Below are 25270 nucleotides of genomic sequence, written 5' to 3'. Positions count from 1 at the left end.
AGACGAGGTTGACAAAAAAACTGAAAATCCATAGCTCATACAGACACAAACATGTCTGCTTCCAACTGCAGGCCGGACCTCAAATGAGGTGTGGGTATGCATCCGACGCCAGTGATATGCAACCAAGAACAACTCGCCGGATCCCCCCAACCGTGACCATCATGACCCCAAACCAAACCGCCTTCATATTCACATGACATCCCACATTGCCTCCTACTCCGGGGGTGTTGGCCAGCTTAAGGGCGGGCAAATCCTTGTTTCGCCTGCTAAACGTTAGCGAATGCAATAAAAAAAAGGGGTGACACCATGAACTACTGACCTTCATTTGCTCGATCCTGGCCTTGAGCTGGCTGGTGACTTCAGCGGCGCGCTTCCAGCTCTCTACGCCATTGTTGTTTGAACTGTGGCCGCCACCGCCTGAAGAGTAGGACGGCGGTGGTGCATCGTCGATTGGTGTGGCCATGGAGCTGCGGTAGCCCCTCGCAGGGCTGCCACGACCAGAAGAAGCGCTGCCGGTGTACCTGAGTTCAGGGCTGAGTGCCTTTGACCGGGGGTAGTGGTGCTCTCCATTCTCCTTCTCCTCCGACATGTTGCTAGCGTAACTGACGCGGTTGTGTCTGGAAGACGAGGTACCGTAGGAGTTGTCACGGTAGATGCCAGCGTCGTCGTGGGTGGGTGAAGCGACACCTGTACTCGGTTAGCGGTAATTCTGAAATGAATAGTAAATGGCATCTTACCTGGGCTGACCATGCCTGACCTGGAGTTGAGTCCTTCCGCGTGGTTGAGCGCCCTCTTGAGGCGGTCAAGCTCACGCCTGAGGCGGTCATTGGTCTGCTCCGTTGCTTCAGCATCGCTTCTCGCGCGGACAAGCTGTGTTTCCTTGGCTTTGATGCTGAGGACATCGCGGGTGTGGTCCTCAATGAGGCTAGCGTTCTGATTCTTGAGTTCTTGGATCTCGGACATGAACTTGCTCCTCTCGTGCCTCATCTCTTCAACTTGGCGAGTGAGACGCTCGTTCGATACTCTCAGCTCCTCAAGCTCGGCCCGCTCCATTGCTGTGAGACCGCTTGACGGCGGCGGCGACGCAGGCGGCATCTGCACAGGAGCAGCGGCAGGCTTGGCGAGGGATCGTCCGGCCAGACCACCGCGGCCAAGGCCGAGTCGGGGCTGGGCAGGAGGAGGAGCAGGTTCGTCATCTTCGGGCATGATAGGAGCGGCTGCGGGGCGGCGAGGGGAAGCTGCTGCTGCTGGTGCTGCAGCAGCTGGAGCTCCCAAAGGTCTCTTGGACTTGAGCCCAGCGAGGCCAGACGGCTTCGGCATGCCCAGCTTGGCAGCCGCGGGCTTGGGACGGGAGCTTGCTTGAGGTGAGAGCGGCTCAGGGTCGGCGGGCGGTGCGGCGGTGGCTGCAGGCATTACAGGCTTCTTCAGGCCTGCGGGCTTCTTGCCTCCGACAAGCCTCTTGGGGGGGCCCGCTGGGGGCTTCGCAGCTGGAGGCGGCGCCTTGGGCTTCTCCTTTGCCTTGACCTCGGCGGTCTCGAAGAACTCCTTGATCTTGGTCTTTCGAATGTCGTCAAGACCCTCCATGTGAGGGTTCATGGCACGCTCACCAATAATCTTCATGACCGTACCCAGAATCTCGGCACCTCCGGAACGCAGACCTTCGCTGGATTCAGACAGCAGCTTCTTGCCGGACTCGACAATACTGGCAATTTCCGGTTTGCTGGGCACATCGCGAGTCGTTCTCAGACAGCGGATCAAGAACTTCATAGTACCCTCCTTGACCTGGGGGTTCTTGTGAACAAGGAAAGCCGTGATGTCCTCGAGACACTCGCTGAGGCTCGTAGCCAGGAAGACTTGATCCAACGCAGCACCAAGGGCATCTGCCACGGTAGCCTTCTTCTCCTTCAACCGTTCCATGATAGGCTGCATAACAACTGTGCGGTACTTGGCATATCCTGTCCTCAGGCCCTTGGCCAAGACCTCGATACACTGAGCAGCCTGGGTTACAACAGCAACGTTGGCGTCCTTCATAGACTTGGCCAGTCCGCGGTTGATCTCGTTAAAGTCGCCGTCCTTGATGCGCGGGACATTGAGCGCGGCGTACAATGCCTCCAAGGCCTCCTTTCTCTCCTTCCATTTTGATGAGGCCAGGTTGTCGTGGAAGTTTGCAGGAATCTTGGCAAATACGTCTTGTGGCTCCGCCAGATCGAAGGCGTCCACCTCAGCCGGCTCCTCGGCGTAGTCATCACCGTCCTCCTCCTCTCCTTCTGCGCCAGGAGGAGGCGCACGCGCCATGGCGGCTTGTTGTGAGCGCAAGAAGCGTTCTTGCTTAGGAGCGGGCTCGGACTTGATCTTTTCAAACTGGGCCTCGAGATCGGTCTGCTGTGTGGGTTTGAGGTCGCCCCAGAACATGGGCTTCATGGCTTCGCGCAGCCATCGGTAGAACTCGACTGCGAGGTTTGTCGCGGCCGCACGGACGTTCTTGTCGGCATGACCAAAGGCCTTGGGGAGGACCTTGAGGACAGGCTTAGGGTCGACCGTCTTGCAGCCATAGTTGTGGTAGATGGACGTCAAGGCGGTGATTGCGGCGGCGACGACCTTGGGTTGCTTGTTGGAGAGGGCAGGGAGAATTTCCTCGATAACGGGGGCGGCGACGTCGAGCTCGACGAGCAGCAGGAGAGCCTCTAGCGACGACTCCTTGGCGGCGGCACGGGTCGACGGCAAACCCTTTTCGCAAATCGGACCAATCGTTACTCCGCGTGTCCTTGTGCATTGCTCCTTGCCTCCGAACTTGAGAAAGGCGCAGTATGCGGCTAGACCTTCTTGTTGAGCAGCAACATTTGAATCTGCGACGGCGCCCTTCCACAGGCCCGAGTCGGAGAGAAATGGTCTGAAGGCATTATCGTTCTCGTCGGCGGTGGCGGCGAACGCCTTGGCGGCATCTTCGTAGGCCTGCTTGCGGACTTTCCATACCTAGGGCGCGTAAGTATATATATCCAAGCCGATGAGCGCGTCGCGAACGTTGTCCTACCTTGTGGACAAACCTGTCCGGGAGGGGGAGGGCGCTAAAGTCCTCCTCTTCAGCCATTGAAACTGAGGCTTGATGCCGTGGTTGCGGAGGTGGCGGTCGAGTTACTTTGAGTGGTAGGGAGGGACTCGAGTCGGGAGGACAGTTCTCCTTGTCGTGGACGTCTGACTTTGCGAAGCTAGCTACTCTCCGGATTAGTTTCGAGAGGGAACGCGAATGTTTGATATGGCGATCCATAGTGAGAGGAAGGGTAGTAGGCGCTGAAGAGATAGTCATGCAGACAGCCAGCAACAGCAACCAGAAGAGGTTTTGACCTAGGGAGAGGGATTATGACTTACAATATGGGAATCCAGCAGGAACTAAGCCAGGTGATGGATGATGTTGTCACGACAGCAAGAGTTGTCAGGTCGTCAAGTCAATGGAGGATACTTGGCGGTACGGTAGGAGCGGAAAACAGAGCAAGTATGGTGCTCGTATAGAGTGAAGTGTTTGACAGCCGAGAGTGACTGCAAAAGTGACAAGCTGGGGAAAAGGTGGTTGAGGTATAGAAAGTAGTAGGAGGTTTGTGCGACGAGGAAGAAGGTATGTGCGGTGTGTAGAGTGTATGTGTGTGCGTGCGTGTTCGCGTGGAAACAAGGGGGTCAAAGGTCGCGCCAGAAAGAATTCTAAAGGGTATTTAGTTAGTTCCCGAGGCGGTGGTTGCAGGTGAAAATGTTTAGAGAGGGAAAAAAAAAAGTCGACGTCAGTCCAACCGTGAGGATGTAGTCGGTTTATGCCAGGGGTGGATAAACTGTTTTCTTTTGTTTTCCCAGCAAAGCAGCAACAGCAGCAAAGAAAGCACAGGGAATTTTTGGTTGTCGGGACAAGGAAGGAGGGACCCTAGGCTGGTGCCTCTTTGTGGCCCTGCTGTGTGTAGTGAACCTTGCTTTGCTGTGCTTGGATGGGGATCACCTCACAGGCCACATACTAGTACAGCAGCAGTAGTACCAGTCAGTACAGTCCTGTTAGGGATGGGATGGGGGCATTGGGCTGTGGTCAGAGGATGTGGGTCCTTGGGTCTGCTACATCCGGCTCCCTTATTCGTCCCTGATGTGTTGTGTGTGGGGGGATGCACAGGGTGATTGGGCAGAGTTGGGCGTTGATTCCCCAGGTAAACAGTGATCACATGACTCACCAGGTCTGGTCACCAATGGATAGGACAGGATAACAGAAACAATGCCCCCCACTGGGGCTTGACCTTTGGTTTACCTGCACTCACCTCTGCCTCACCACTCACCTAGCCGGCAAGGCATCCAGTATCTAGTACCAGTACTAGGCTAGCCCTGGAATGTGAATTGATTAAGTCTTTTCTTTTTCCCAGCAGACGGATGCACTTTCTTCATTTCATGCATTAATGGCCGTTATAAGCCACTTTGGGGGTTACCCACTCCCTGGGATAATACAATCATGGCATAAATCTGTGCCTTGAAGAGTCTGTGGCGGTGTGAAACACCTATCCATCCCAAGACTGATCCCGTCCCATCTGTCGCTGACTTTCTTTGTGCCTGTGCTATGGGGAGAAAGGCTGAACCCTGAGTTACTGGGGGGCTGCTGTTGTGCCGAAAGGCTGATGCAGCGCAAGTACCACCATCATCTAATGTTTGATGCAGTTGGTCATAGCCAATGGGCAACCGATCCATTGCCATAGAAACAGCCCTCTTGGGTGATGTCACTGGGGGAGGCTCATGTCTACGACAGCTGGTAAGGCCCGTCAGGCCATGCTTGCCAGCCCTGCTAGCTCACTCCCTCGATCAGGCTGACACGAGCCACAGTAAGGCTCAATCACTAGCCTCATGTAGGAGGGGATACTGTGGCTGGTGCTCACACCGCAGATTTCCCCAGGGCCCCTGTGGAGGGGTCCATCAACCGCCTGGGGTCACTGCCGGCTGCCAATACCTGCGGCTGCCACTGCGTACCGCTTCATCGCCGGCTGTAAGGTTATTATCCCCCCCCAAAAACAGCCCAAAGCAGCCAAACAGGGCTCCTCCAACTTTCTTCAAGCGTCGAGAAGCACATGAAACATTTCGCTGCCCACCTCCAGCGTCACATCCCCTCCTAAAGCCCTTCACCCCTCTCTCTCTCTCTCTCTTCATTGCATTAATCTTCCATCGTTGTCAACCCATGCGACAACGTTAGAAAAAAAAAGAGACTGCCCTGCACAGTCGGTCGTGAATTCCTCCCTAGACATAGTCATGCTTCCCACCGCCTGGGAACCCAACCCCTAAATCCAAATCCACACACCGCGCCTCCAAAAGCACTGACACCCAACAACGCGAAATTCCCCGACCGTCACCAACACCGGTACCGACACCGCCTTTGATACTTTACCTGCCACTTGGCCTGCTTTGGCCCTTGACTCTGTCCGCATTTCTACCGCAGCAAATTGGCCCAGCCGAAGACGAGGCTATCATTTCCAAAGATACGAGGAAATAATCTGGCTCCCGCCCATCAATTGACACCACCAGCCTTGCAGATTTTGCCCACACCATTCCCCATAGCCCTGCCTGTGTGTGGTCTCAGTCGCGTATCCCAGGTTGCCGCGACACCGCCGGACGAAGCCCCGAGCACCCTTTTTCCCACTCCGGACCAAAATAACAACTGTCTCACCGACTCTGCTGTATTGCGTCTTCGCCTTTGTGTGTCTGTCCCCGCTTCTTCGACACTTGGGAGCTCGCCAATTTCTCTATTGCTGGTCCATGTCCCTTGAGAGCTTCGACCTCACACCGCAATGAGCCAAATCTTGACCCCTCGGCAAGCCGAGGAGCTGTTCGTCTCTCCGTCTCCAGTCTACCATGTTGGAATCTTCTTTACTTACCAAGGTCAAACAGGCACAAGGCCATCATCGCATACCTCTCTTCAAGCAATCTTCCCAATGCCGCTGCCGCCCTAAGAGAGGAGCTGGACATTGGCGAGTCGTTCGATGCCGCCACCTCCAAGAAATACGAGGGCTTGCTGGAGAAGAAGTGGACCAGCGTTGTAAGGTTACAGAAGAAGGTCCGTCGCTTCAGGTCGCTTCCACACGTCCTAAATGACCTTGACTGACGTCGATGCCACCCAGATCATGGAACTCGAGTCCCGAACCGCCTCACTGCAATCAGAAATCGACAACGCGACACCGACCTCGCTGTCCCGACGAAACCAGGATCCCACCAGCTGGCTTCCCCGGTCCCCCGCCCGACACACTCTCCAATCCCACCGAGACCCCATCACCTGCGTCGCCTTTCACCCCGTATTCTCGTCCCTGGCCTCGGGTTCAGAGGACTACACCATCAAGATCTGGGATTGGGAACTGGGCGAGCTGGAGAGGACGATCAAGGGACACACCAAGGCTGTGCTGGACGTCGACTTTGGAGGACCCCGCGGTGCCACACTGCTGGCTTCCTGCTCAAGCGACTTAACCATTAAGCTTTGGGACCCTTCAGACGAGTACAAAAACATCCGAACGTTGCCCGGTCATGATCACAGCGTCAGTGCGGTGAGGTTCATTCCCTCTGGAGCTGCAGGAGCCCCGGGCTCAGGAAACCTCCTCGTTTCAGCCAGTCGCGACAAGACTCTGCGTATTTGGGATGTTTCGACCGGGTACTGCGTCAAGACACTACGTGGACATGCTGATTGGGTTCGTGATGTTTGCCCCTCACCGGACGGCCGCTTCCTTCTCTCGGCCGGAAACGATCAAACGGGACGCCTTTGGGATATCAGCGCCTCCAACCCCGAGGTCAAGCTGATGCTTGTTGGCCATGAGCACGTCGTCGAATGCTGTACACTCGCACCGTCTACCTCCTACCCTCATTTGGCGACCCTCGCAGGACTGAAGAAGCCGCCGCCGGCAACGAATACCGCCGAATTTATGGCTACCGGCAGTCGTGACAAGGCAATCCGTTTGTGGGATGCGCGAGGAAACTGTATCAAGACTTTGACTGGCCACGACAACTGGGTGCGCGCTCTCGTCTTTCATCCAGGTGGCAAGTACCTCCTTAGTGTATCAGACGACAAGACATTACGATGCTGGGATTTGGCACAGGAGGGTAAATGCGTCAAGGTGCTCGACGACGTCCACGGTCACTTCGTGTCATGCTTGCGATGGGCGCCAGGCATTGTGCGTGAGGCGGCAACCAACGGGGACGGGCAGAATGGCGTCAACGGAACCCCGAGCAAGACGGCGAAACCAGCAGACGTTCAGATCCGATGCGTCATCGCAACAGGAAGTGTCGACTTGAACGTCCGCATCTTCGCCAACTGATTCACAACAAGCAATCATACAACAGTACACTGCGAGTACAGTGACTGAGGAGGCATCTCGTGCCGCGTGTGAAGCATAGGACGTCGAGCCGCTAGAGCTCGGGCGACGGCCGCAAATTTGAAGGCGTAATGATTTACGAGTCAACGGGGCAAACAGGAGGCAGGCGTAAAGGGGTCAAAAGTACGGCGTACCATCTGACGATTACGTGATGCCTTCGCTGATGACATAGATTTTAGGGGAGCTTGTACATAATCGAATAGATACCCGCAACATGTCCTCGGTGGGCTTTCGCTTTGGTCCCATTCAGTGACGGGGGTTTGTCTACACTTGCCATGACAATACGACCGGATCCAAGAGGTCTCGATATCGACGTTGGAATAGCCACGCCGGCCGGGGATGCGGCAGAGCACCTGAGACATTGGCGTCGATTCTGTCAAGGAAGCCATTCCTCAGAGATGCTGTGGAGGTCATGGAGAGACCCATGGCCGAGTTCCGCTTGGCACAGGCAATAGTTTGAGCGAAACGAAGATCATGGTAATATGGCGTTCAATACGGCATTGTTCAACGACGGAAAGGGCCATTTCACTAGAGACAAAACTTGACTATTTAGTGCAACCTGTTCATCAAGACGAAATCGAAATGAATTACTTCTATATTCAATGATAAAGAAAAAGGGTATCCCAAGCGCCTTGCGTGATAATCATGCCTGTCAACAATGTCTTCACCTGTCCCGGACGGCTGTCCAATGTTTGAGCCGCGATTCCTCCTGACACGATACGACCTCTCATCCAAGATCCAGTTCGCCAGTCAGCATTCAGCCGCGATAGGCACCGTGCCAGTGAACCTCGGTGCGTCCACTACGATGATACGTGGCCAGCGGGATTCCGCACTACCAACTAGTCAATCTCACGGTTCCCCTTCTCAACTTACTCGAACGAAAGGGGGAAAAAAAAAAAAAAAAAAACATACCTTGGCACATTTATGTCTGGCATCTTTCAACGAGGTGAAGAAGTACGGGATGCAACCTAGACAAGTGACGAAACACACAATCGCCGCCAGCGAGTGCGTGAACCCGCCGGACGAGTACTCCACCGCCGTCACGCCGCGGGCATGACAGTCGGGACACTCGATGGGCGCCGGGTGCGGACCGAGCGCCGGCAGCGGCGTGCCGTAGGGAGCAAAGTTCTGCGGCCCGCCAAAGGGTTGCTGGGGCTGCTGGGGCTGCTGCTGGGCGCCGTAGTATGCGTTTGGATCCTGGGGTTGGGCGCCGTATTTTGGTAGTTCGTAGGGTTGTTGTTGCTGGCCGTGCGGCTGGTGTTCGCCTGGAGGGTACTCTGGTGGCGGGCCGGCGGAGGAGATGTAGTTGTCTGAAGGGTGCCGGTCGACTGCTGGTGCCGGAGCCTGGTTTGTTGGTTTCTCCATTGTTGCTTCGAGATGACCTTTCTTTATTTTTGACGTTCGTTGGTTGGTTGGTTGATTGATGAAAGATTATTAACGTGTAAGTAGGATACGAGAGGAGAGAAAAGTATGAAGGATGACACGCGTATGGAAGGGGAGGGGGGGAGTCACGGAGTCAACGGTAGCAAAAGAGTTCGACGTTACTTATAATCCAAAGTCTATTGGGGAGGGTGGCACTGCCCATTCATCGTATCCAATGAGGCCTACCACGTACTACTACTACTACTACTACTCACTACCAAGCGATACGGATGTGCCGATTAACCTTGCTCTGGTGTGGGTTGGTTGGTTGGTTGCTTGCCTGTACACTCGTACCGGGGGCGCCCGCTCGCTTTTTCTTTCAGCGAACATCAGATGAATGTTCCTCGGCAAAAGGCGCCACTTCAAAAAGGCACTTTTGGTTTACACTGAGAGTAATGTACGCGGAGGCAGCTGATGCAGGTACACGGCTGCAGGGATTGTACATATTCGCCCGAATACCTACACTAAGGTAACTCGCTGTTTCTCCCCAGGCGCAGTCGAGCGCCGGTGGGGGTGTAAACGCGAGAGCTCAACCGAGGCCGGGCAGAACGATGCTCCATACTAGTACCTAGTATAGACCCGAACTAAAGATACTACTACATACAGCTGGCCGGGAGGGAATAGCTTCGTCACCGGGGTGGACCCTGCTGGGCAAATCATGCTGAGACAAGCGATGCGGTGCCCATCTGCCAAGTTGGAAAATGATATCATGGGGGGGGGGGGGGACATCTGTCAGTTGAGCGTTACAGCCTACATTGGGATGGGCTGCTAATGGCAGGGAAGGGACAGACTTTTTGGGCGCTGGGGGGAAGCCGGGGCGAGGCAGGTTTGAGATGTGGCGATGTCATGTTCGCTTGGTATGATTGGGCCAAGTTTCGTTGTGTCGATCTGGGCTTTCGCGGTTGGTTGGTGTGCTCAGCCACACGCTCATGACGGTTGGGTTGGGATACCCAGCCACGATTGCACTCGCCACAGTTGGACGATCATCTCGGTGGTTGATTGGAGGTTCTTTTATTCACTCTTTACACTCTAGTAAAATCTAGTTGTCGTATTCTTCGGTTTGTGTTGAAGAATCTTGCCGCCTTTGCCGTTATGAGGAAGAATGGTAGACTCGTCCTTCCATTGTAGTAGGTCTTTTGAAAATGACTCGTGACGATTCCTCTTTGAGATGGAATCGTCATGTAGTGTTACCTGTACAGCAAAATGTTGCTGCCTTCGGTCGATCCTGTGGGAAGATCCATGGAGATGGCCTCAGTAAAACCATGATAGATGCCGAAAACCGATGGCGTCTAGTGACATGTCAGCTGAGATGAACCGTTCGTGGATCTGCAAGGGTTCGGCGGCAGATTAAGTGGATTAACACCGTATACGATACGAGCGACTAAACAGTGAAATGCTAATGGCTCGTTCGTCTCCAGTCTTGTTGTTTCTTGTCATGTGAATTCGTCTCTAGTCTGTTTTTGACATTTGTTCTTTGGAAACATCCGCCAGTTTTATTGCTTCGGCATGTAACTGAAAATCAAAACGTCTAGCAAGGTATGGACTTGGCCTCAACACCGCGGAGAGCAGGGAGCCGTAGGATGTAGAGACCTCTTTACTTCACCATAACTATACTCAGTGAGATCCGAGCATCAAACATCACGAGGACGCATTGAACTTCAAGACAATCGATAATAGTTGATATAATAATTCCCATTGTGAAGGCACGGCTCACCCTCTCAACTAAGCTTTCTCAAACAATACCTCAAAATGTCGGCGCAATCCTCGTCTGTTCCTGGCTTGCCACCAACTCCCGCAACTTGAACGACCTCAACGTGCTCGTCGACCTTGCCCGCGGATTATGCATTGACCCAGCCGCCGACATGCGCGTCACCCGGCCCTTCTCGTCCAGCGACAGGGCCGGTGAAGCGGGCGACGACCCCGCCACGCCGCGCGACTTCAAGTTCAGACGGCTAACCATTGATTGGATCGCCGTGTTGGGATCGAGCGGCGGCGTCGCGACCGGGGTCGGTGGAAGATGGGACATGCCATGATGCACCATCATCATCTGGTGGTGATGTGAAAAGGAGGACATCGACCGCGCCCCGTCGGAGCTGTTCGTGCCTCTGCGGTTAAGAGTCGCGCGGGCCATAGATGCTTCGGCGAGCGACGGTGTCCGCGAGTGAGGGAGACCTTGAGTATGCAAAGCGTTCGCAGCGGGTGCGCGGCCTCTCGTTGGAGATCTACTCGAGCCACGGCTAGAGGGGGGGGTGGTCACCCCGTGGGACGGGAACTGCGGCTGGTTCGCGACCACCATCTGCTCGAAGCTCATATTGAGCGGCATCGGGGGCATCTTGCTTAGCCTCCGGATGGCGCGCATGTTCTTGTCGATGAATGTCGACATGCGGTTGAGCGCGTTGCCGTTCTGGTGCGATTCGAACGCCGAGGCACCATGCACAGGCGCCTCTGCCCTCACTCTATGCCGCTCGTTGAGCTGCATTGTCTGCGTGCCGGATGGCGGCGGTGGCGGTACATGAGGCGCGTTGCGGATAGTCTGTTGGATCTGCGAGAGCACGTTGTCGAATTCGACCGTCTCCTGCACAGGTTTGTATCCCGGTGCGGCACCGATAACGGTGCTCTGCGTGAGCACGAAGAACGACCCGTCAAAGATGCGCCTCCTGAGAAGGTTCCACCGTGTGCGGGCGGGATTGCGCTCGATTTCGGGCTGGTAGATGGAACACTGAGCCAGCTTGGAGTAAAACATTTCCAGCCTCTTGGCCATACGCTCCAGAATCTGCATGAGGAACTGACACAGTGCCGTCACACGCTGAAAGTCGGATGACGTCTCGAGGTTCATGATGGTGTCGAAGGCGTCCATGCCGTGGCACGCCTCTTCGCGGATGTCTTCGAGGAGCTCGATATCATACTGCACGGATTTGCTGGCGTAGTCCATGATGCCGCGCTCCATAAAACGTGCCGGCTCCGAGTCGCAGATGAACTGTCCGATGCGGGAAACCTCCTTCGAAGTAGCCACGGCGTCGGAGGACGTCTTGGCGCGGGCGATGATGCCGAGGATATCGGGGAGCTTGGTATCAGAGCCGGGGGAGGCGGAGTTGGCCATCGTAAAGGAGAGCTTGAGCACGAGCTCTTGGAACTTTGGCCCAAAGAGTGCAGAGAAGCCGCCCTGGAGGACTCGTGATTGGTACTGGTAAAAGATGCGCACGCCGAGCATGTTGATGAGGCTGCCTTGGAACCAGAGCTTGGAGGACCCCATGATGTCGTCCATTTCGAACTGCTGCGCGACGAGCGTCTCGACTGTTGTGCGAAGGTAAGCTGACCACATGTCGTAGAGACTGCTTAGTTCGTCGCTGTCATGGTATTCCGGCTTGGGCGTCAGGTTGCCAACGAAATACTTGGTGAGCAGGCTGGCGACTTCGGGGTTGTTGGTATGCGCCAGGTTATCAAACGATTTTGTGCAGTCCACGCCGGCGTTTGATTTGATAATCAGGTTGCCTCCTGGATGCATAGGACAAAAGTCAGTCACATCGTAGACGCTGCCATGAACACCAATCCACATCCTGCCTCCCGGCCGGTGACCGGTGTGTAGCGCCAGTTGTGAAAGAGGGATCGTGGGAAGATTGCAAGGGAGCGGTTTTGGGGTCATGAACACATCCAACATGATTCTTCGCTCAGCAAATGCGGTGTTGATGATCGAGTCCGTCGATTCCATGGTAGTTGTGCGATGATTGTATATAGCCTTGCGCAAGCCGCTCATGACGGAGTCGAAGACGGCCACCGAGCCGCAGATGTACAAGTAGCCGCCAAGGCCGCCCTGCTTCTTCGACATGACCAAGTCACACACGCCGGCGCCTTGCTCTGCGATGAGTGTATCGATGTATCTTGGCTCCGTGTGGCGCTCGACGAGGTCTCTGAGGTATGGGTCGTACGCAAGGCCGCGGCTGTCACGAGAAAAGGCGAGGTGAACCTCCATGAGCCCGGCGTTGACATACTGGCGTAATTCATCCTCGTAGCAAAACTTTTCGCGGTTTTGTACGCCGAGAAAGAGCATATTCTTACCAACAGAGCGGCCAGCCCGGGCTTGCCAGAAGCCCCTGAAGGGGGCGATTCCGCTGCCACCAGCGAAGAAAGCACAAGGAGCGGCGCCGTCGATCGGCAGTTGAAAGGCAATGGGCCTGGAGACGCCAATGAGTAAATCGTCGTCATCGGCGATGAAATCGTCTGGCGAGCCGACTGGAGGGTTGAGGTATCCACTGCTGACTCCAGAGCGAGTGATGCTGCTTTTCCCGGCAAATGTAGAGCAAAGCTTGTATTCCGCGCGCGAGATTGTGAGGTCGACAGTACTAGGAAGTAGTCCCTCAGGGAAGTTCGAGATTGAATACGTACGCGGAACCTCCACGGGGATCAGATCGCTCAGCCAGGGAATGTTGTTGGAAAGATCGAAAGCGTGGTCCCAGATGTGCGTTGGAGTGTCCATCACAGCAGCCTGGAGAAGGTCGCCAAGAGAGCCTCGGACTGGCCATTCGTCAGTCGCCAGCACTTGGAGAACTGTGTTGGACGAAGCCCGGAGCATGGCGTGGATCTTGAGGACGAGCTCTTGAGTCAGCGGAGCCAAGTGGCCTCGTCGAAGAATATCCTTGACCATCAACTTTTTTACATTGCCCGTGGGTCTGATGAGACCATGGTTAGACACAGTATCGAGGTGCTCGGCAAAGCGAGACCACTTGCGGTCAAGTAGAACAGGGGCATCAAGCATCGAGTCAAGACCGAGGGCTGCGGCGACCTTGGCGCATTCCTCCCAGCTGTTAAGAGGCATGATGGCCAGTCTGTCGCCGGGCTGGAAGGTGATACCTTTGTTGTGAAGGTCTAGTGTGACCATAGCGATGGACCGCTCGGGGTCCGAGTCGACAAAGGACCGGGTAAGGATGCGGGACTTGTAACGACACTCCTCAAACGTGCCGCGCATCTCGTGGGGTTCAACGGGGATGTTTCCACGATGAGGCTCTAGCCGCTCCTTCATAGCGTCCGCAAACTGTCGGTGAACCTCCTCCCATGGTCTTCCAGAGTCGTCGGACGCGCCCGAAGCACCGTTTGTTTCTGTTCGACCAGTCTTGGATGCTACCTCCAGGATCCCAAACACCTTGTATCGATGTGTACCCATGAATCCGCGCTCGCCCACATAGGCCTCGATGATTCCGTCAAGTACACCCATGAGACGGGGATCACCAGATTCCTTGACATATTCTGGAATGCGGTAGTGATATTCGACAGCTGCGATGAACGCTCGAAGGTTAGAAGGCAGCCATGCTCGGAGGTGCAATCCTTCGTTTCCGAGGAATGAATCGTATTTCTTCCGGCCAAGGAAAGCATCCATAAGGAGGTAAGGTGGAAATTGGAGGCCGGAGGCGGCCGGGCATCTCTTGGATAGTGGCGCGGAAAACTTCCCCCATCGAACCCATTCAGCGGCAGATACGTAGTTATCGCCCGAGTTCGGATTCGTCGAGATGGAATGGAAGGCGTTGGGCATTCGCTCGAGGATCTCCTTAAGTCTGACCATCTCTCTTAAGAGGCCTTCATTGTTTCGGTTCATCACATGCTCTTGACAGGCGGCAATGGCATCAGGGCCATGCTGGAACGACGCTGTTTGGAAGGTCAGTATGTGAAAGTCTGAACTATAACAATCTACCAACCTGACGTATCAGCACATCCCTTCAAGAAAGCAATCTCGGTGCGCTCTCCGAACATGGGCCAACGCAAGTCCGTGTTGTCAAAACGCCCGACATAGGGGTAGATGGAAGTCGGGTCTCGCACTTTAATGTTGTGCGATGCCTGGTCGTAGAAGGTCAGATGCGGAATGGCACGTCCCATACGTCTCGAAATCTGCCAGTAAGGAAGTCCAATAGTCCGTGGAATTCCAACCAGTTCCGGCCCGAGGTCGTCGCTCATCTCGACGCGGGGCTTGGTGGAGATGGAGCTGATGCTGACTCCGTCGTAGCCGTCGTTCTTGTCTTCATACCTGTAGATGGAGCAAAGCATACCCAGGGCAACAATGGCAGCCCACAGTGCTTGGTCAGGCACATTTTCTTCAGTCCCTTCCACGAGAGGCAGAGCGGCGACAGACTCTCTCACTCGTCCTCTCGATACGCAGCCAGGCATACGCTCACACAAGTCGGACCAGACTCGTCCTGGGCAGCTGGCAAGTGCGCCTGCTGCTTCGTTGGAATCGGGAGCGCAAAAGCCATACTCGGCGCTGAGATATCCGTCTTTCCATCCGGTCTGCCTTCCGATGCCTTCGGCCCTGAGAATCACTTGACGAGCTGGCGCTCCCAAGGCAACGGCCAGGAGATCCCTGTCGTCTGCAACTAGCGTGTCGACGTTCTTGACCTGTGTGATGTGTGCCGCCGAAGGGATTTCGGAATAGAGAATCTCGTTGATGGCCTTCTGCTCTCTGTACACTGTGAGTAACCCTTTAAGTTTGGGGATGACACTGCCCGTACCTAGCACGAAGCCACTCGTCCACATCGACTCCACGTGGTATCTATCGCCGTCAAATTCGGTCCGCCCTACTATGTGAGTGGTTTGGCTTACATCAAAAGCAGCGTGCAGATCTCCAGGTTGCGTGTATCCCGAGAATGAACAACCCCTAGGACCAACTCGTCTGTTCGCCGACTGTCCATGTCCTCCCACAGGGCATCTCCCACCGCCTACAGACCCAGACACGGGGCACGATCGTTCAGACATGATTATTACAATAAGCCAGGGACCTGCCTCTGGTATAGAGAGCAAGATTAGAAAAAAAATAGCCGCCTGGGCGAATGGTTGAAAAGGTGCCGTCAAGGCAGAATGAAGACAAACACACGCACAAAGCAAAGAGAAGCTGTGAAAGTCAACGAGATGACAGCCCTAGTAGACTATTACCATAGAGTGCTACCGAGCGAGAATCGAAGACGACCTGACATTGATATGTAGAATACCCTAGCCTCCGCTCAGCCGTTCATGACAGGGGGTGATGTAGAGCTAGCGCCGACTTTACAATACAGGATTAAACATGGCATCCATGCGACGTATAGTGGCGTCCCGAGGCAGCCTCACGCTAGTGATTAACACTCTTTGAGACGTTCATGAGGTGGTTCTAGACCGGGGATGACGGCCGCTCCTGGCCGGTGTCAAAACCAAGGCACCCATGTCCGCGGAGGGACTGTAACATATATTCCTTCGTTCGTAGCGGTCTGGGGAAAGGTGGAGCGCGAGAGGATAGTTTAGAAACAGTGACGTTGGAAGAAGGGAACCAAGCGAAATTGAGCAGAGGCGCCAATGAGGCTATTTGGGGTGTGTATTGGTCCGCCCCCAGCTGCCCACCCCTGTTTTGGAGACGTGATGAGACGATGCCAAGTGCCGCACAAGGGTCTGGGCAGGTGGACTCCCGGCGATGGTCTGAACTACAGATGACAGGCTCGTGGCGTTGACGGAGTAGTTGGTGGACTGTTAAAAAATAAAAATAAAAATAAAAAAGCCGGGGGAGATGTGTTGGGATCAGGTGCCGAGTAACATCGTCCGGTAGTTGTTTGCTTCGCCATGCACCGATGGTACCTTGGCGATGGGACTGCCACTGGTAGCATGGTGGTAGCTCTGTGCTCCCTCTCGCTCGAGCCTCTTTTGTGAGATGACGCGATTGCAGCTGTTTTCTTGCAACTGATGCAGTCGAGGCCACATGGGTGATGGCCGAATGCATATTTGCCGCTGCTTTTCCCCTGTGATGGTAGTTGGAGTTGTCTTCCCGTTCATTCGGTCCTGATCGTCTGGTACGGGATTTCTTGGGAACATCATCGGTCAGATCATAAGAGTCTGATCGCCAGGCGCTCACTCTTTGTACGGAATATCATGGCAGTATATTGCATCAACATCCAAGAATAGCCCCGAGGTCTGCGTAGCAATGGACAGCGTTGCTCCCTCTGTCTCTCTTCCTTGCTGCTGTTTCTTTATGGACTTCGAAGAGCCACACTTTTGTCAATAGATGTCCGGAGAGACGGAAGCATATTCCCAAGCAAGCTCATACCGATTCCATGGTGCCATATCAAGCTCGGAGCATCGTGCTGCCGTGCGAAGAGACATTTCATGGGGGCAACATGGTTTTGGAAATCACACGTTAATAGGGTGTCCCTTTCACACTTCTTATCAACCAAACATCTTTATTGGAGCCATCAGACTGTTTGTATTGCGCTGGGGCTTCTCCGAGTCTCTTTTCTTCGGCCCCAAGGTTTCACGGTTGATGCTGTTTCAAAATGGTGACGTGGGCGTGAAGAGGAGAGGAGAGGAGATTGCAAGACAAGGTTAAACAAGGGGGTGACAGCAGCAGGGATGATAAAGGATTGAGGCTCCCACTTCCCGAACCTTTTTTGCTTTTAACGTTGGCATTTTCATCTCCTTGCACAGATATGCATTTACATAATCAGTTCTCATTGGCTGGAAGGATCTATATGAACGGTTTGGCGTTCATCCATCCTCAGGGGTTCAAACAGCCACTGGCGCCATTGCTTCAGAAAGAGGCGCCCATCATCTTGGCCACATTTATACATCCTCTCATAGTCGAGGGGAAACGATTGAGCGGGCATATTCATGTAGATGTGCGCCTTTAGGCTCTTCATCCTTCCTTGAACACATTCAAGCTTGTAGTTTAAGCATAGAGTCATCCTTGAAATGACACCGCGGCCTATCACCAAGAAGCCGAGATATTGCCCAATGATCATCACCTTTCCCTTACCATTACCATGCTTCTGCCCCTTTTTAGGACGATCATTCTGGCTCGCCGCTATGCCAAGGAATCTCCCGAACTTCAACTGCCGCAGACCACTCCAAAGATTCTTCCATTGGCCCCCAACTAAGCACTCTCAAGCCACACCTCGTCCGATTAGTACGACGTCGTCGCTGTATAGCCGGTCTTTTGAGTTCTACGGCTTTGACAGCTTGTTCCTACTTGGCATCCTAGAGCATTGATGTCCTACCCCGAGACCCGCAATCCTGTTTCTCCAAAAGCTTGGCCCTTGTATCCATAGGGCACTTCATTTTCCGTTAGCTAATCGAATGACCGGAGATCTCGAGATATTGAGCAGCCATGTGACATGGGTCCGTCGCAACCTGTCTGTCTTTGGGGAAATGTCCGCATGTGGAGGAAGCTGGGATGGCAGGTGGCATGTGGGCTTTGCCCGTGCCCAGTCTTAGCACAGTTTAAGAAGATCACGTTGAGGGCGTACCGTCTTCCGCCATCGGAGTCCAGTTATTGCATTCAAGGGGCTGACATTGTGGCCAATAAGGAAGGGTTTCTATTTACGTCTGGTGAGTATGAGATGAGCTTATCCTTTGGGATAGTGACATGATGAGAAATCCAGATGCGCCTAGAGACCCTTCTTTCTGAGTGAGGACTGGATTTGCATGCACATTGAGGATTTGACTCGTCATCTTTGAGATAAACACAGCTGTCTAAAATGGCTTCGATTTTGAGTGCTCACTTAACCGTTGAACGGTTAAGCCTAATGGTTATACTAATAAGGGTATTGGTGCGTCAAGTACTCCATATCATTTGCGTTTTATACATAAGGTGGCCGTTCGAGTGCTCCATGGTTTAAACCATATTCTCTAGAGCCTTCTCGATGGTAGCAAAGCCCTTGTTAAACTCTGCCTGCACAGACTTGAGGTTTCGAATGTCCTCTGGCAGGACGCTGTCCCTCCACCACTCTAGCCAAGCAGCGATCTCGTCGAAGCTGGCGTCCTCCAAACCGAGCCACTCGCTCAATTTATCATGCCACAGCGGGAGGACCTCGGCAACGATGACCTCGCCTAGAACCTTGGGTGTCAGGATATCAGACCATTTGAGAACGCCCTCGAGCATGGGTAGGTAGGGCTCCTGGTCGCTCGGGTCGATTCTGAAGTTCTTGCGTAGGTACCGTCCCATAGCCGGCAACACATGACCCATGATCAACGGGCGCCATTGGTCGCCGAGCACCTCGCGCCATTGTTCCAGGCCCGGGATCACTCCGCGGTCAAACTCCCACACATCGATCAGTTGTCTATACTTCCTGCGCACCTCGGCGACCAGCCCGGTGCCCTTGGGCTCGAGATGATACGAGGGCAAGTACTGTAGCCAGGGGAACAGCCAGAGGTGGGGGAGTTTGTGGCTCTGGCGCTTCTTCTTAGGATTCCATTCTGCTACGGCTGTTTCCAGTTTGCGGACAACACCGTCCAGGAACTGGGCACGCACGAAGGGAGGAAGCAGGTCACTCCAGGCTTCTAGAACAGCCAGAAGAGGTGTTGGGTTGAAGACATCCCAGTCTCGGATGGCGGACATGGCTCTGGTATACCACAACTTGTACATCATGGTCTCGTAGGCCGTCGTTGCCTTTTGGTGTTGGCGGTAGAGATCCGAGTTGCCCAAGCCCGTCGAGTCCCACTTGTCCACGCTCTTGTCGCCCTCGCCGGACTTTGTGAGGAGCGGCCCGAGGGACTTGAGCTCTGAAGCAAACCGCGTCGGCTGCTCCAATAAGTCCCAGTCTGGCTCGCGAAGGAAAGGGTGGATGGCCGCAACAGCGATGTCCGCAATGTCTCCCGTAGAAGACCCGATGTGCTCAACCGCCTTGTTCAAGCAGCGAATTACTTCTGACCACTCTGTGGCCGAGGGGAGCTCGTTGGTGATGATGTTGGAGAACAATTGCAGTCTTCCCAGATCCGATGCCAGGTCGGCCATCTCTTGTTCACGCTCCCGAAGTTCCAGGTCAACCCACGTCTTTCGCTCCTCCAAGTTCCTCCATTCCTCTGAGAACGCAGCCAAATCTGCATGTGCACGCTTCACCAACTTCCGAGCTGCTGCTACATCAGGAGACTCAGCAACCGCAGCGGAAGTTGGTGTCAGCAATCCCGAGGCTGTGGTCAGCAGTTTGTTGCCCGGGCCTGTCATGTCCAGGATGGGCGCAAAAGCCTCGGGAATGTGCAGTCCTGGGGCAGATTTCCTCAACTCCTCTGCAGTCATGTATTTCGGCTTGTGTCGCTTCGGTGTGCTGGTACTGCTGTCGCCCGCGCCGGAGGCCTTCTTTCTCCTTTCTCGTTTCCTCTTCTTTTCCTCTTCATCAGAATCAACAACAACCTCGCCTCGTAGTTGCGCCTGGCGTTTCTCTTCTTTTCGTTCGTGTTCTGACTTCTCCTTGACAGCACCCAAGCCAACACCCTGAGGACGTAGATGCGCTTCGATAATGACACTTCGACCTTGGCCCTCTTTTCCAAGACCAGTTCCTTCCTTGTAACCCATCTTTGCCATCATCCGCGCGCCGAATGACTTTGGATTGGGCTTGCCCTTGGCGCCCTTTGCGCCGAAGGCACTCGGTCGTGCAATCTTAGGCATTGAGGGCGTGTCGACGACATCGGGATTTAAAACCGGTATGTTCGCAGATGATGGCACAAAGCCTCGGCCTAGGGGGTTCTTGCCGTCGAACCTTGTCTTTGCAAAGGATGGCACAGAAGTGCCGGCCGCATCTTCGTCGTCGTCTTCGCTCTCGTCTTTTTGAGCAGATACAAACCCGAGGCCGCGTTGCGCGGCCCCGAATCCTAGACCGACTCCCCCATTCCCTTCATCCTCTTCGTCGTCGTCGTCTTCATCGTCATCGGAATACTCCTTTTCATTTGCCTTGTTTGTATCCTCATCCTCATCAAGCGTTGTAGCACCTGTCGAAACGAAGCTCATGCCCTTGTCACGTAACGTCTTCTTCTTCCATCGGCGACCGGGACCGTCGTCTTCGCTGTCGGATGCAAATATACCTAGAGCGGCGCGCTCTTTTGTGTTGCCAACGCGACGGCGCTTGCGCGGGTTCAAATCGCTGAAGTCTTCTTGCGACGGGTCTGTGACAGGCGCTAGGTACTCATCTTCGTCGTCCTCTTCTGATTCGGATGAGTAATGCGCTGCAGACTTCTTCGTGAGGCGAGAGGGATCGAAAGCTGGAAAGCTGGCCATGCTGTGAGGTGCGCATGGAGCGACGCGGTTTTGTGGTGGCTAATGTTTTGGCAAGTTCAGGCCATTGGTACTTTTTTGGAAATGCATCATCAAGGCACTGACATGGAGCTTCTAGATGGGTCGTCTTATCTTATCTTCACGTGACATTATCGGTACGTATCTTTATATGTACTTGATCGTTACTTGGTGACAGTGTCTTGAGATCAGTAGCATGAACCAATGACATCGGAGTTCTTGTAGGAATCTTGAAATTCAACTTCATTGGTCTGGCTTTGGTATCATGGCTGAATCGGACTAGATTATCATCGAAGGCTACTGGGAACCTGAAGAGTACACTTTCTTAATCCTATTAAGTCCTTGTTAAGTCACACTGTCATTTCAACAATAGTTAAGTGGACATGAATAAGTGTACAAGAGCTATTTGAGGAAAGACTGGAAGTTTTTTTTTTAGTTTTTTTTTCTCTTTTTATTTATGAGACAAGACCTTTTTACGTCTTGTATAACGTGAATTATGTACCACATTACAGCGGAGGTTATGAAGTGTATAATTGAGACTAGATTTCTTCTTATCCTACCTAGTCACAACACAAGCAAGGACATACTGTCGTCACAATACCCTAACCATGAAAATAGACCTCGCATAAATTTTGATATAAGCTCAACAGCAATTTAAGCTTTTCGTTGGCGGGTCGCTTGCCGCCTTAGCCGGCCATTTATCGTGGGTTTCCAAACCTCCACAACCCACTACCTTACGTAGTAGTTTAGACAGATTGTTCTAAACAGTACCTATTCATTAAGTACACGCAGGGGAAAACCAAATACAACTTCCAGAAACTACAAATGGGGTTATTTATGCTTCCAGTTGTTATTCGTCAGTTGTACTTATGTATCACACAAACTTCGATTGCAACTTGCAAACCCAGACTCAATTATATCGCTGTCTTGAGCAAGCCAACTTGCCTTACCCCAATCATATCTCATAATCAAACCACAAACTTCCGTTTACAAGTCCCGAATGCCAGCCTCCAGACTCTCTTTGTAACCAACCCAGCCATCACGACCGTAGTACTCCTTCAACAACTGCTCTGCCCTCTTGGCCGGCACAACCTCAGTGAGATCCCGTCCCTCATTCTCAATTGGCTCGGGGATGTTCTTGTTGTCAGGCCTCAGGTCACGAAGAGTCTTGAAAATGTCAGACCTGTTCACCGAATCAGCGAAGCCAAAGAGTCTCTCTGACTTGACGTCATCGGCGAGCAAAGCGATGGTGTGGAGACGGGCGATGTCCACGACGTCAACAGCGTACTGGGGCGTGAAGACGGAGAAGGCCTTGTAGTCTCCCTTGAGCACGTCGCGCACCCAGCCCATGGTTGAGCCGTAGATTTCGGGATGAAGGATCTCTCCAAACTATGAAAAAGTTAGGTTGATGAAGCTGTAAAGATGGGTGTGGGAAACCGGCGCGCTTACGTTGCAGTTGGGCAGGACCGTGTTGAACACAAAGCCGGGCTTGTTCTTCTCAACCCACTTCCAGGCGGCGCGTTCACCTTCAGTTTTGGAGGCAGCGTATACACTGTACCCCTTGACCTCCTTTGGAGTGTTGGGATCCCAAGCCGCATTGACGGCTGCGTCGTTCCAGGTGTCTACAAATTAAGCTTGTGTCAGCCTTCAAAACCAAGCCGTGATCATCAGAATTTTTTTTGCAGGAAACATACTCTCGTCAATACGAACACGGTTGTTCGGCTCGGGGATCAAGGTGGCAGAGGAAGACGAAGTGAGAACAACGCGCTTGATGCCAGGGAACTTCGCGGCCGTTGCCAAGACGGTCTCGGTAGCCTTGACCACCCAGGGGATGACGGCGCTGGGGTCGTCGTTGAAGCTCACATCCGATGCCTGTTAAGCGTGTTAGCTTTTGTAAAACGTGACATTTTCTCCTGGCCTCTCGACGCGTACCACATGAACGATGCCGGTGACACCATCAAATGCCTTTGAAAGAGCTTCCTCGTTCTCGAGATCAGAAAGAATGTATGACTCAAACTTGTCCTTGCCGAACTTGGTCTGGAAAAGTTCATCCAACCATGGCTTTGGGGATCGGACAGTACCGCGGACGCGGTAGCCTTGCTCGAGGACGGTTTTGACGACGTGAGAACCAATGTAGCCATTGGCACCAGTGACGAGGACAAGAGAGCCTTGGGGCAACGCGTTGAGCTTGGCCATTGTGTTTGACTGATGTGATGAAGGCCGACGGCAATTATACTTAAGAGCAGATTAAGAGTATGAGTGATTGTGAGATGAGATGAGATGAGAAACAAGTGCTTGAGTGCTATGATAACTTCACAAAATCTCAGGTCAGAGTCAACTATTTATCTACTTCAAGCCGTGCTTTGGGTCCCAGCTACAGTACACTTTCAATTCACAGAATGTCCCAGAAAAGATGAAAAGCCGATTGGCAACCCAGTAAAAAAAAGTTCAAGCTGTAATACAGTATGCTCCCCCTGGCCCGCGCGACCTGTAGAAGGGACGATGATCTAACCACAGTGGATTACAAAGACGGGGTTGGCAATCTACGGGTTGATGTGCCTACCACTTGTGGGCAAGTGGACCGTCACGCAATGATGTGCCGGACTTGATACTGCAATTATGACGCACACCTAAATGATATCGGACCAATTGAAATCCGTGTCATAGCTTCGAGGCATGTTGCTGAACAAGCAAATACCACTCGGAGACTTTGATTCTTCCTGTGAAAATAAACGTGGGCGTTAGGGGTTCTTTTCGACTTTACGTTTTGGGAAGGTTTTCTCACAGCCTGCAGTAGGCTGCGTGTTACATTAGCATTTCCCGTGGAACCCCCCGGGGTTTGTTCCGTGGGCTGACAAATGAGCGTACTACCACTGCTGTGTGTGTAGGGCTTAGTGTAAGCTCCAATGACATTCGCGTCGCTGAAGCCTTGTGCTGCAGCCAAGTTGAGAGCTAATCAACGAACAGAACACATAATAGTAGAAAACCCGTGTGAACCTCTTCACTGGGACGCTCCCCGCTCATTCTGGCTGGCTGGGAGTCATGCAAAAAGACTAGGAGAAAACGCCATTTCTAATGGGAATAGCCCGGACAGCTACGGCGCAGACTTTGCGGTGTCGATGGACCAATATCAACTTTCTGCAATCAAAGGCATGCCCACCGACACCCATCATTATCCTTCATAAAATGCGGTGAGAGTGAGGTGAAAAGGCAAGGACATGAAGCTTTCAACAGATCCCCAAGCTGAAATCTCGGTAATTGATATTGCCAAGAGAAGGAGATATCTTTAAGTGAAATGCCAGATCCGATGTTGGAGCCTCATCGCGTGGTTAAGAACCGGTCGAGAACAAGTCCTCAGCGTAGCGTTGAGAGATGCCCTCACGTGGACGCCTTATTTTTAGAGGCGGGCGGACAAGCAACGGCCCAGGTTCGCTCGGACCATCCGTCGGAGGAATATTGGCGGCTGGGCGGGTGACATGCGGCACGAGGGAAACTCTGTTTGGGGGAACCACGGGGGGGGGGGGGGACCAACAGGCAAGCCCTCTTGGTCTCTGGAGGTCTGGTACTCTTGAGGGGGGAGCCGGTACCGGCTGACAACGTGGGAGTTTCTGCAGGGAGGATTAACAACGTGGCAGGCCAGGGGTTGAGAAAAGGCGGTTGCTTGGAAAAGGCGATTTGTGGATGCCAATTGTGCTGAAGCCGGCCGAAGTGAAGGCTTGCGTTTGGTGAGCAGGCTTAGGCAGGGCATGACAAACAACACATGGCTATGGGCGACCCAGAACACATTATGTACAGCTGACTGCTGTGTTGTTACATCTCATGCATGCACTACACTACACACAGCGTATCCTGCAAAAATGGGAAATGGCTCACATGCCAATCGGCACATGATGGGGAAAAAAGGGAATGGGCGAAGAAACTCTCAGATGGGGAAGTGAAGCTAGGGAGAGACATGAGATGAACAAAGCGGCCCCTGAGATGAGTGAGGCGGCGTTGGAGAAGAAAACACGGGAGGAATAAGAAACGCTGGCGAATTGGCTTGATTCTCTCCCCAGTGTGCCCCTTTTCTCACAAAAGCGGAGTGACTCAACATCTGCCAGCAGCAGTGACAGCAGTAGCAGAAAGAGTGGTGGTAATAATAGGAGCAGTGTGAGGGGTACTGGGTGAGATGAGTACAATAGGGAGATGTTAGTAAATCTGTATCGGGTACATCCCGCTCATCGTCATGTGCGGCAGGAACGCAAGGTCCATCCCGTGGCCGAGATAATTCCGGAAACACCCATTTGGAAGTAGCAGAACGTGACTGTTTCCAAAACAGAAGAGCGACCCAAGAAGGAAAGAAAAGACCACCGCTTGTCAAAACACTGACATTGACCTTATGGTAGGTAGTGTATTGACCTGACCATACTTGAGAGGTTTCCCAACTGCCCAATGGCAATTGGAAACCAAATCAAACGGCCTGCTTAATCTATTTCCC

At 53.4% G+C, this 25270-nt stretch overlaps 6 protein-coding genes across 6 annotated transcripts; 1 reads left to right on the top strand and 5 right to left on the bottom strand.

Moving 5' to 3' along the window:
* Positions 1-236: 236 nt before the first annotated feature.
* On the bottom strand, positions 237-3265 carry CTRU02_211418 (spindle pole body; the record flags this gene model as incomplete). Its single annotated transcript, XM_036720441.2, has 4 exons — positions 237-263; positions 320-687; positions 738-2973; positions 3032-3265. 4 exons carry the CDS (start codon positions 3263-3265, stop codon positions 237-239), a joined length of 2865 nt encoding a protein of 954 aa, XP_036588184.2.
* Positions 3266-5795: 2530 nt separating this feature from the next.
* On the top strand, positions 5796-7307 carry CTRU02_211416 (nuclear distribution protein pac-1a; the record flags this gene model as incomplete). The annotated part of the gene is made up of 3 exons (XM_036720439.1): positions 5796-5833; positions 5896-6061; positions 6126-7307. The coding sequence occupies 3 exons, from the start codon at positions 5796-5798 to the stop codon at positions 7305-7307; spliced, it is 1386 nt and encodes a 461-aa protein (XP_036588183.1).
* An 814-nt stretch (positions 7308-8121) lies between these two features.
* On the bottom strand, positions 8122-8729 carry CTRU02_211417 (litaf-like zinc finger domain-containing protein; the record flags this gene model as incomplete). The annotated part of the gene is made up of 2 exons (XM_036720440.1): positions 8122-8196; positions 8277-8729. The coding sequence occupies 2 exons, from the start codon at positions 8727-8729 to the stop codon at positions 8122-8124; spliced, it is 528 nt and encodes a 175-aa protein (XP_036588182.1).
* Positions 8730-10530: 1801 nt separating this feature from the next.
* On the bottom strand, positions 10531-15524 carry CTRU02_211415 (sulfite reductase flavoprotein alpha-component; the record flags this gene model as incomplete). The annotated part of the gene is made up of 4 exons (XM_070205627.1): positions 10531-14423; positions 14474-15231; positions 15281-15321; positions 15372-15524. 4 exons carry the CDS (start codon positions 15522-15524, stop codon positions 10531-10533), a joined length of 4845 nt encoding a protein of 1614 aa, XP_070060870.1.
* A 2878-nt stretch (positions 15525-18402) lies between these two features.
* CTRU02_211414 (g-patch domain-containing protein) lies at positions 18403-20778 on the bottom strand (the record flags this gene model as incomplete). Its single annotated transcript, XM_036720437.1, has 1 exon — positions 18403-20778. The coding sequence occupies one exon, from the start codon at positions 20776-20778 to the stop codon at positions 18403-18405; it is 2376 nt and encodes a 791-aa protein (XP_036588180.1).
* Positions 20779-21780: 1002 nt separating this feature from the next.
* On the bottom strand, positions 21781-22989 carry CTRU02_211413 (aldehyde reductase ii; the record flags this gene model as incomplete). The annotated part of the gene is made up of 4 exons (XM_036720436.1): positions 21781-22182; positions 22243-22415; positions 22488-22665; positions 22726-22989. The coding sequence occupies 4 exons, from the start codon at positions 22987-22989 to the stop codon at positions 21781-21783; spliced, it is 1017 nt and encodes a 338-aa protein (XP_036588179.1).
* Between the last annotated feature and the right edge of the window lie 2281 nt (positions 22990-25270).

The sequence above is a fragment of the Colletotrichum truncatum genome, assembly GCF_014235925.2.
Source record: "Colletotrichum truncatum strain CMES1059 chromosome Unknown Contig_0007, whole genome shotgun sequence".
NCBI lineage: Eukaryota > Fungi > Ascomycota > Sordariomycetes > Glomerellales > Glomerellaceae > Colletotrichum > Colletotrichum truncatum.
The sequence above is the reverse complement of the archived record's forward strand: the minus strand, read 5'-3'. Positions and strand labels throughout refer to the sequence as shown.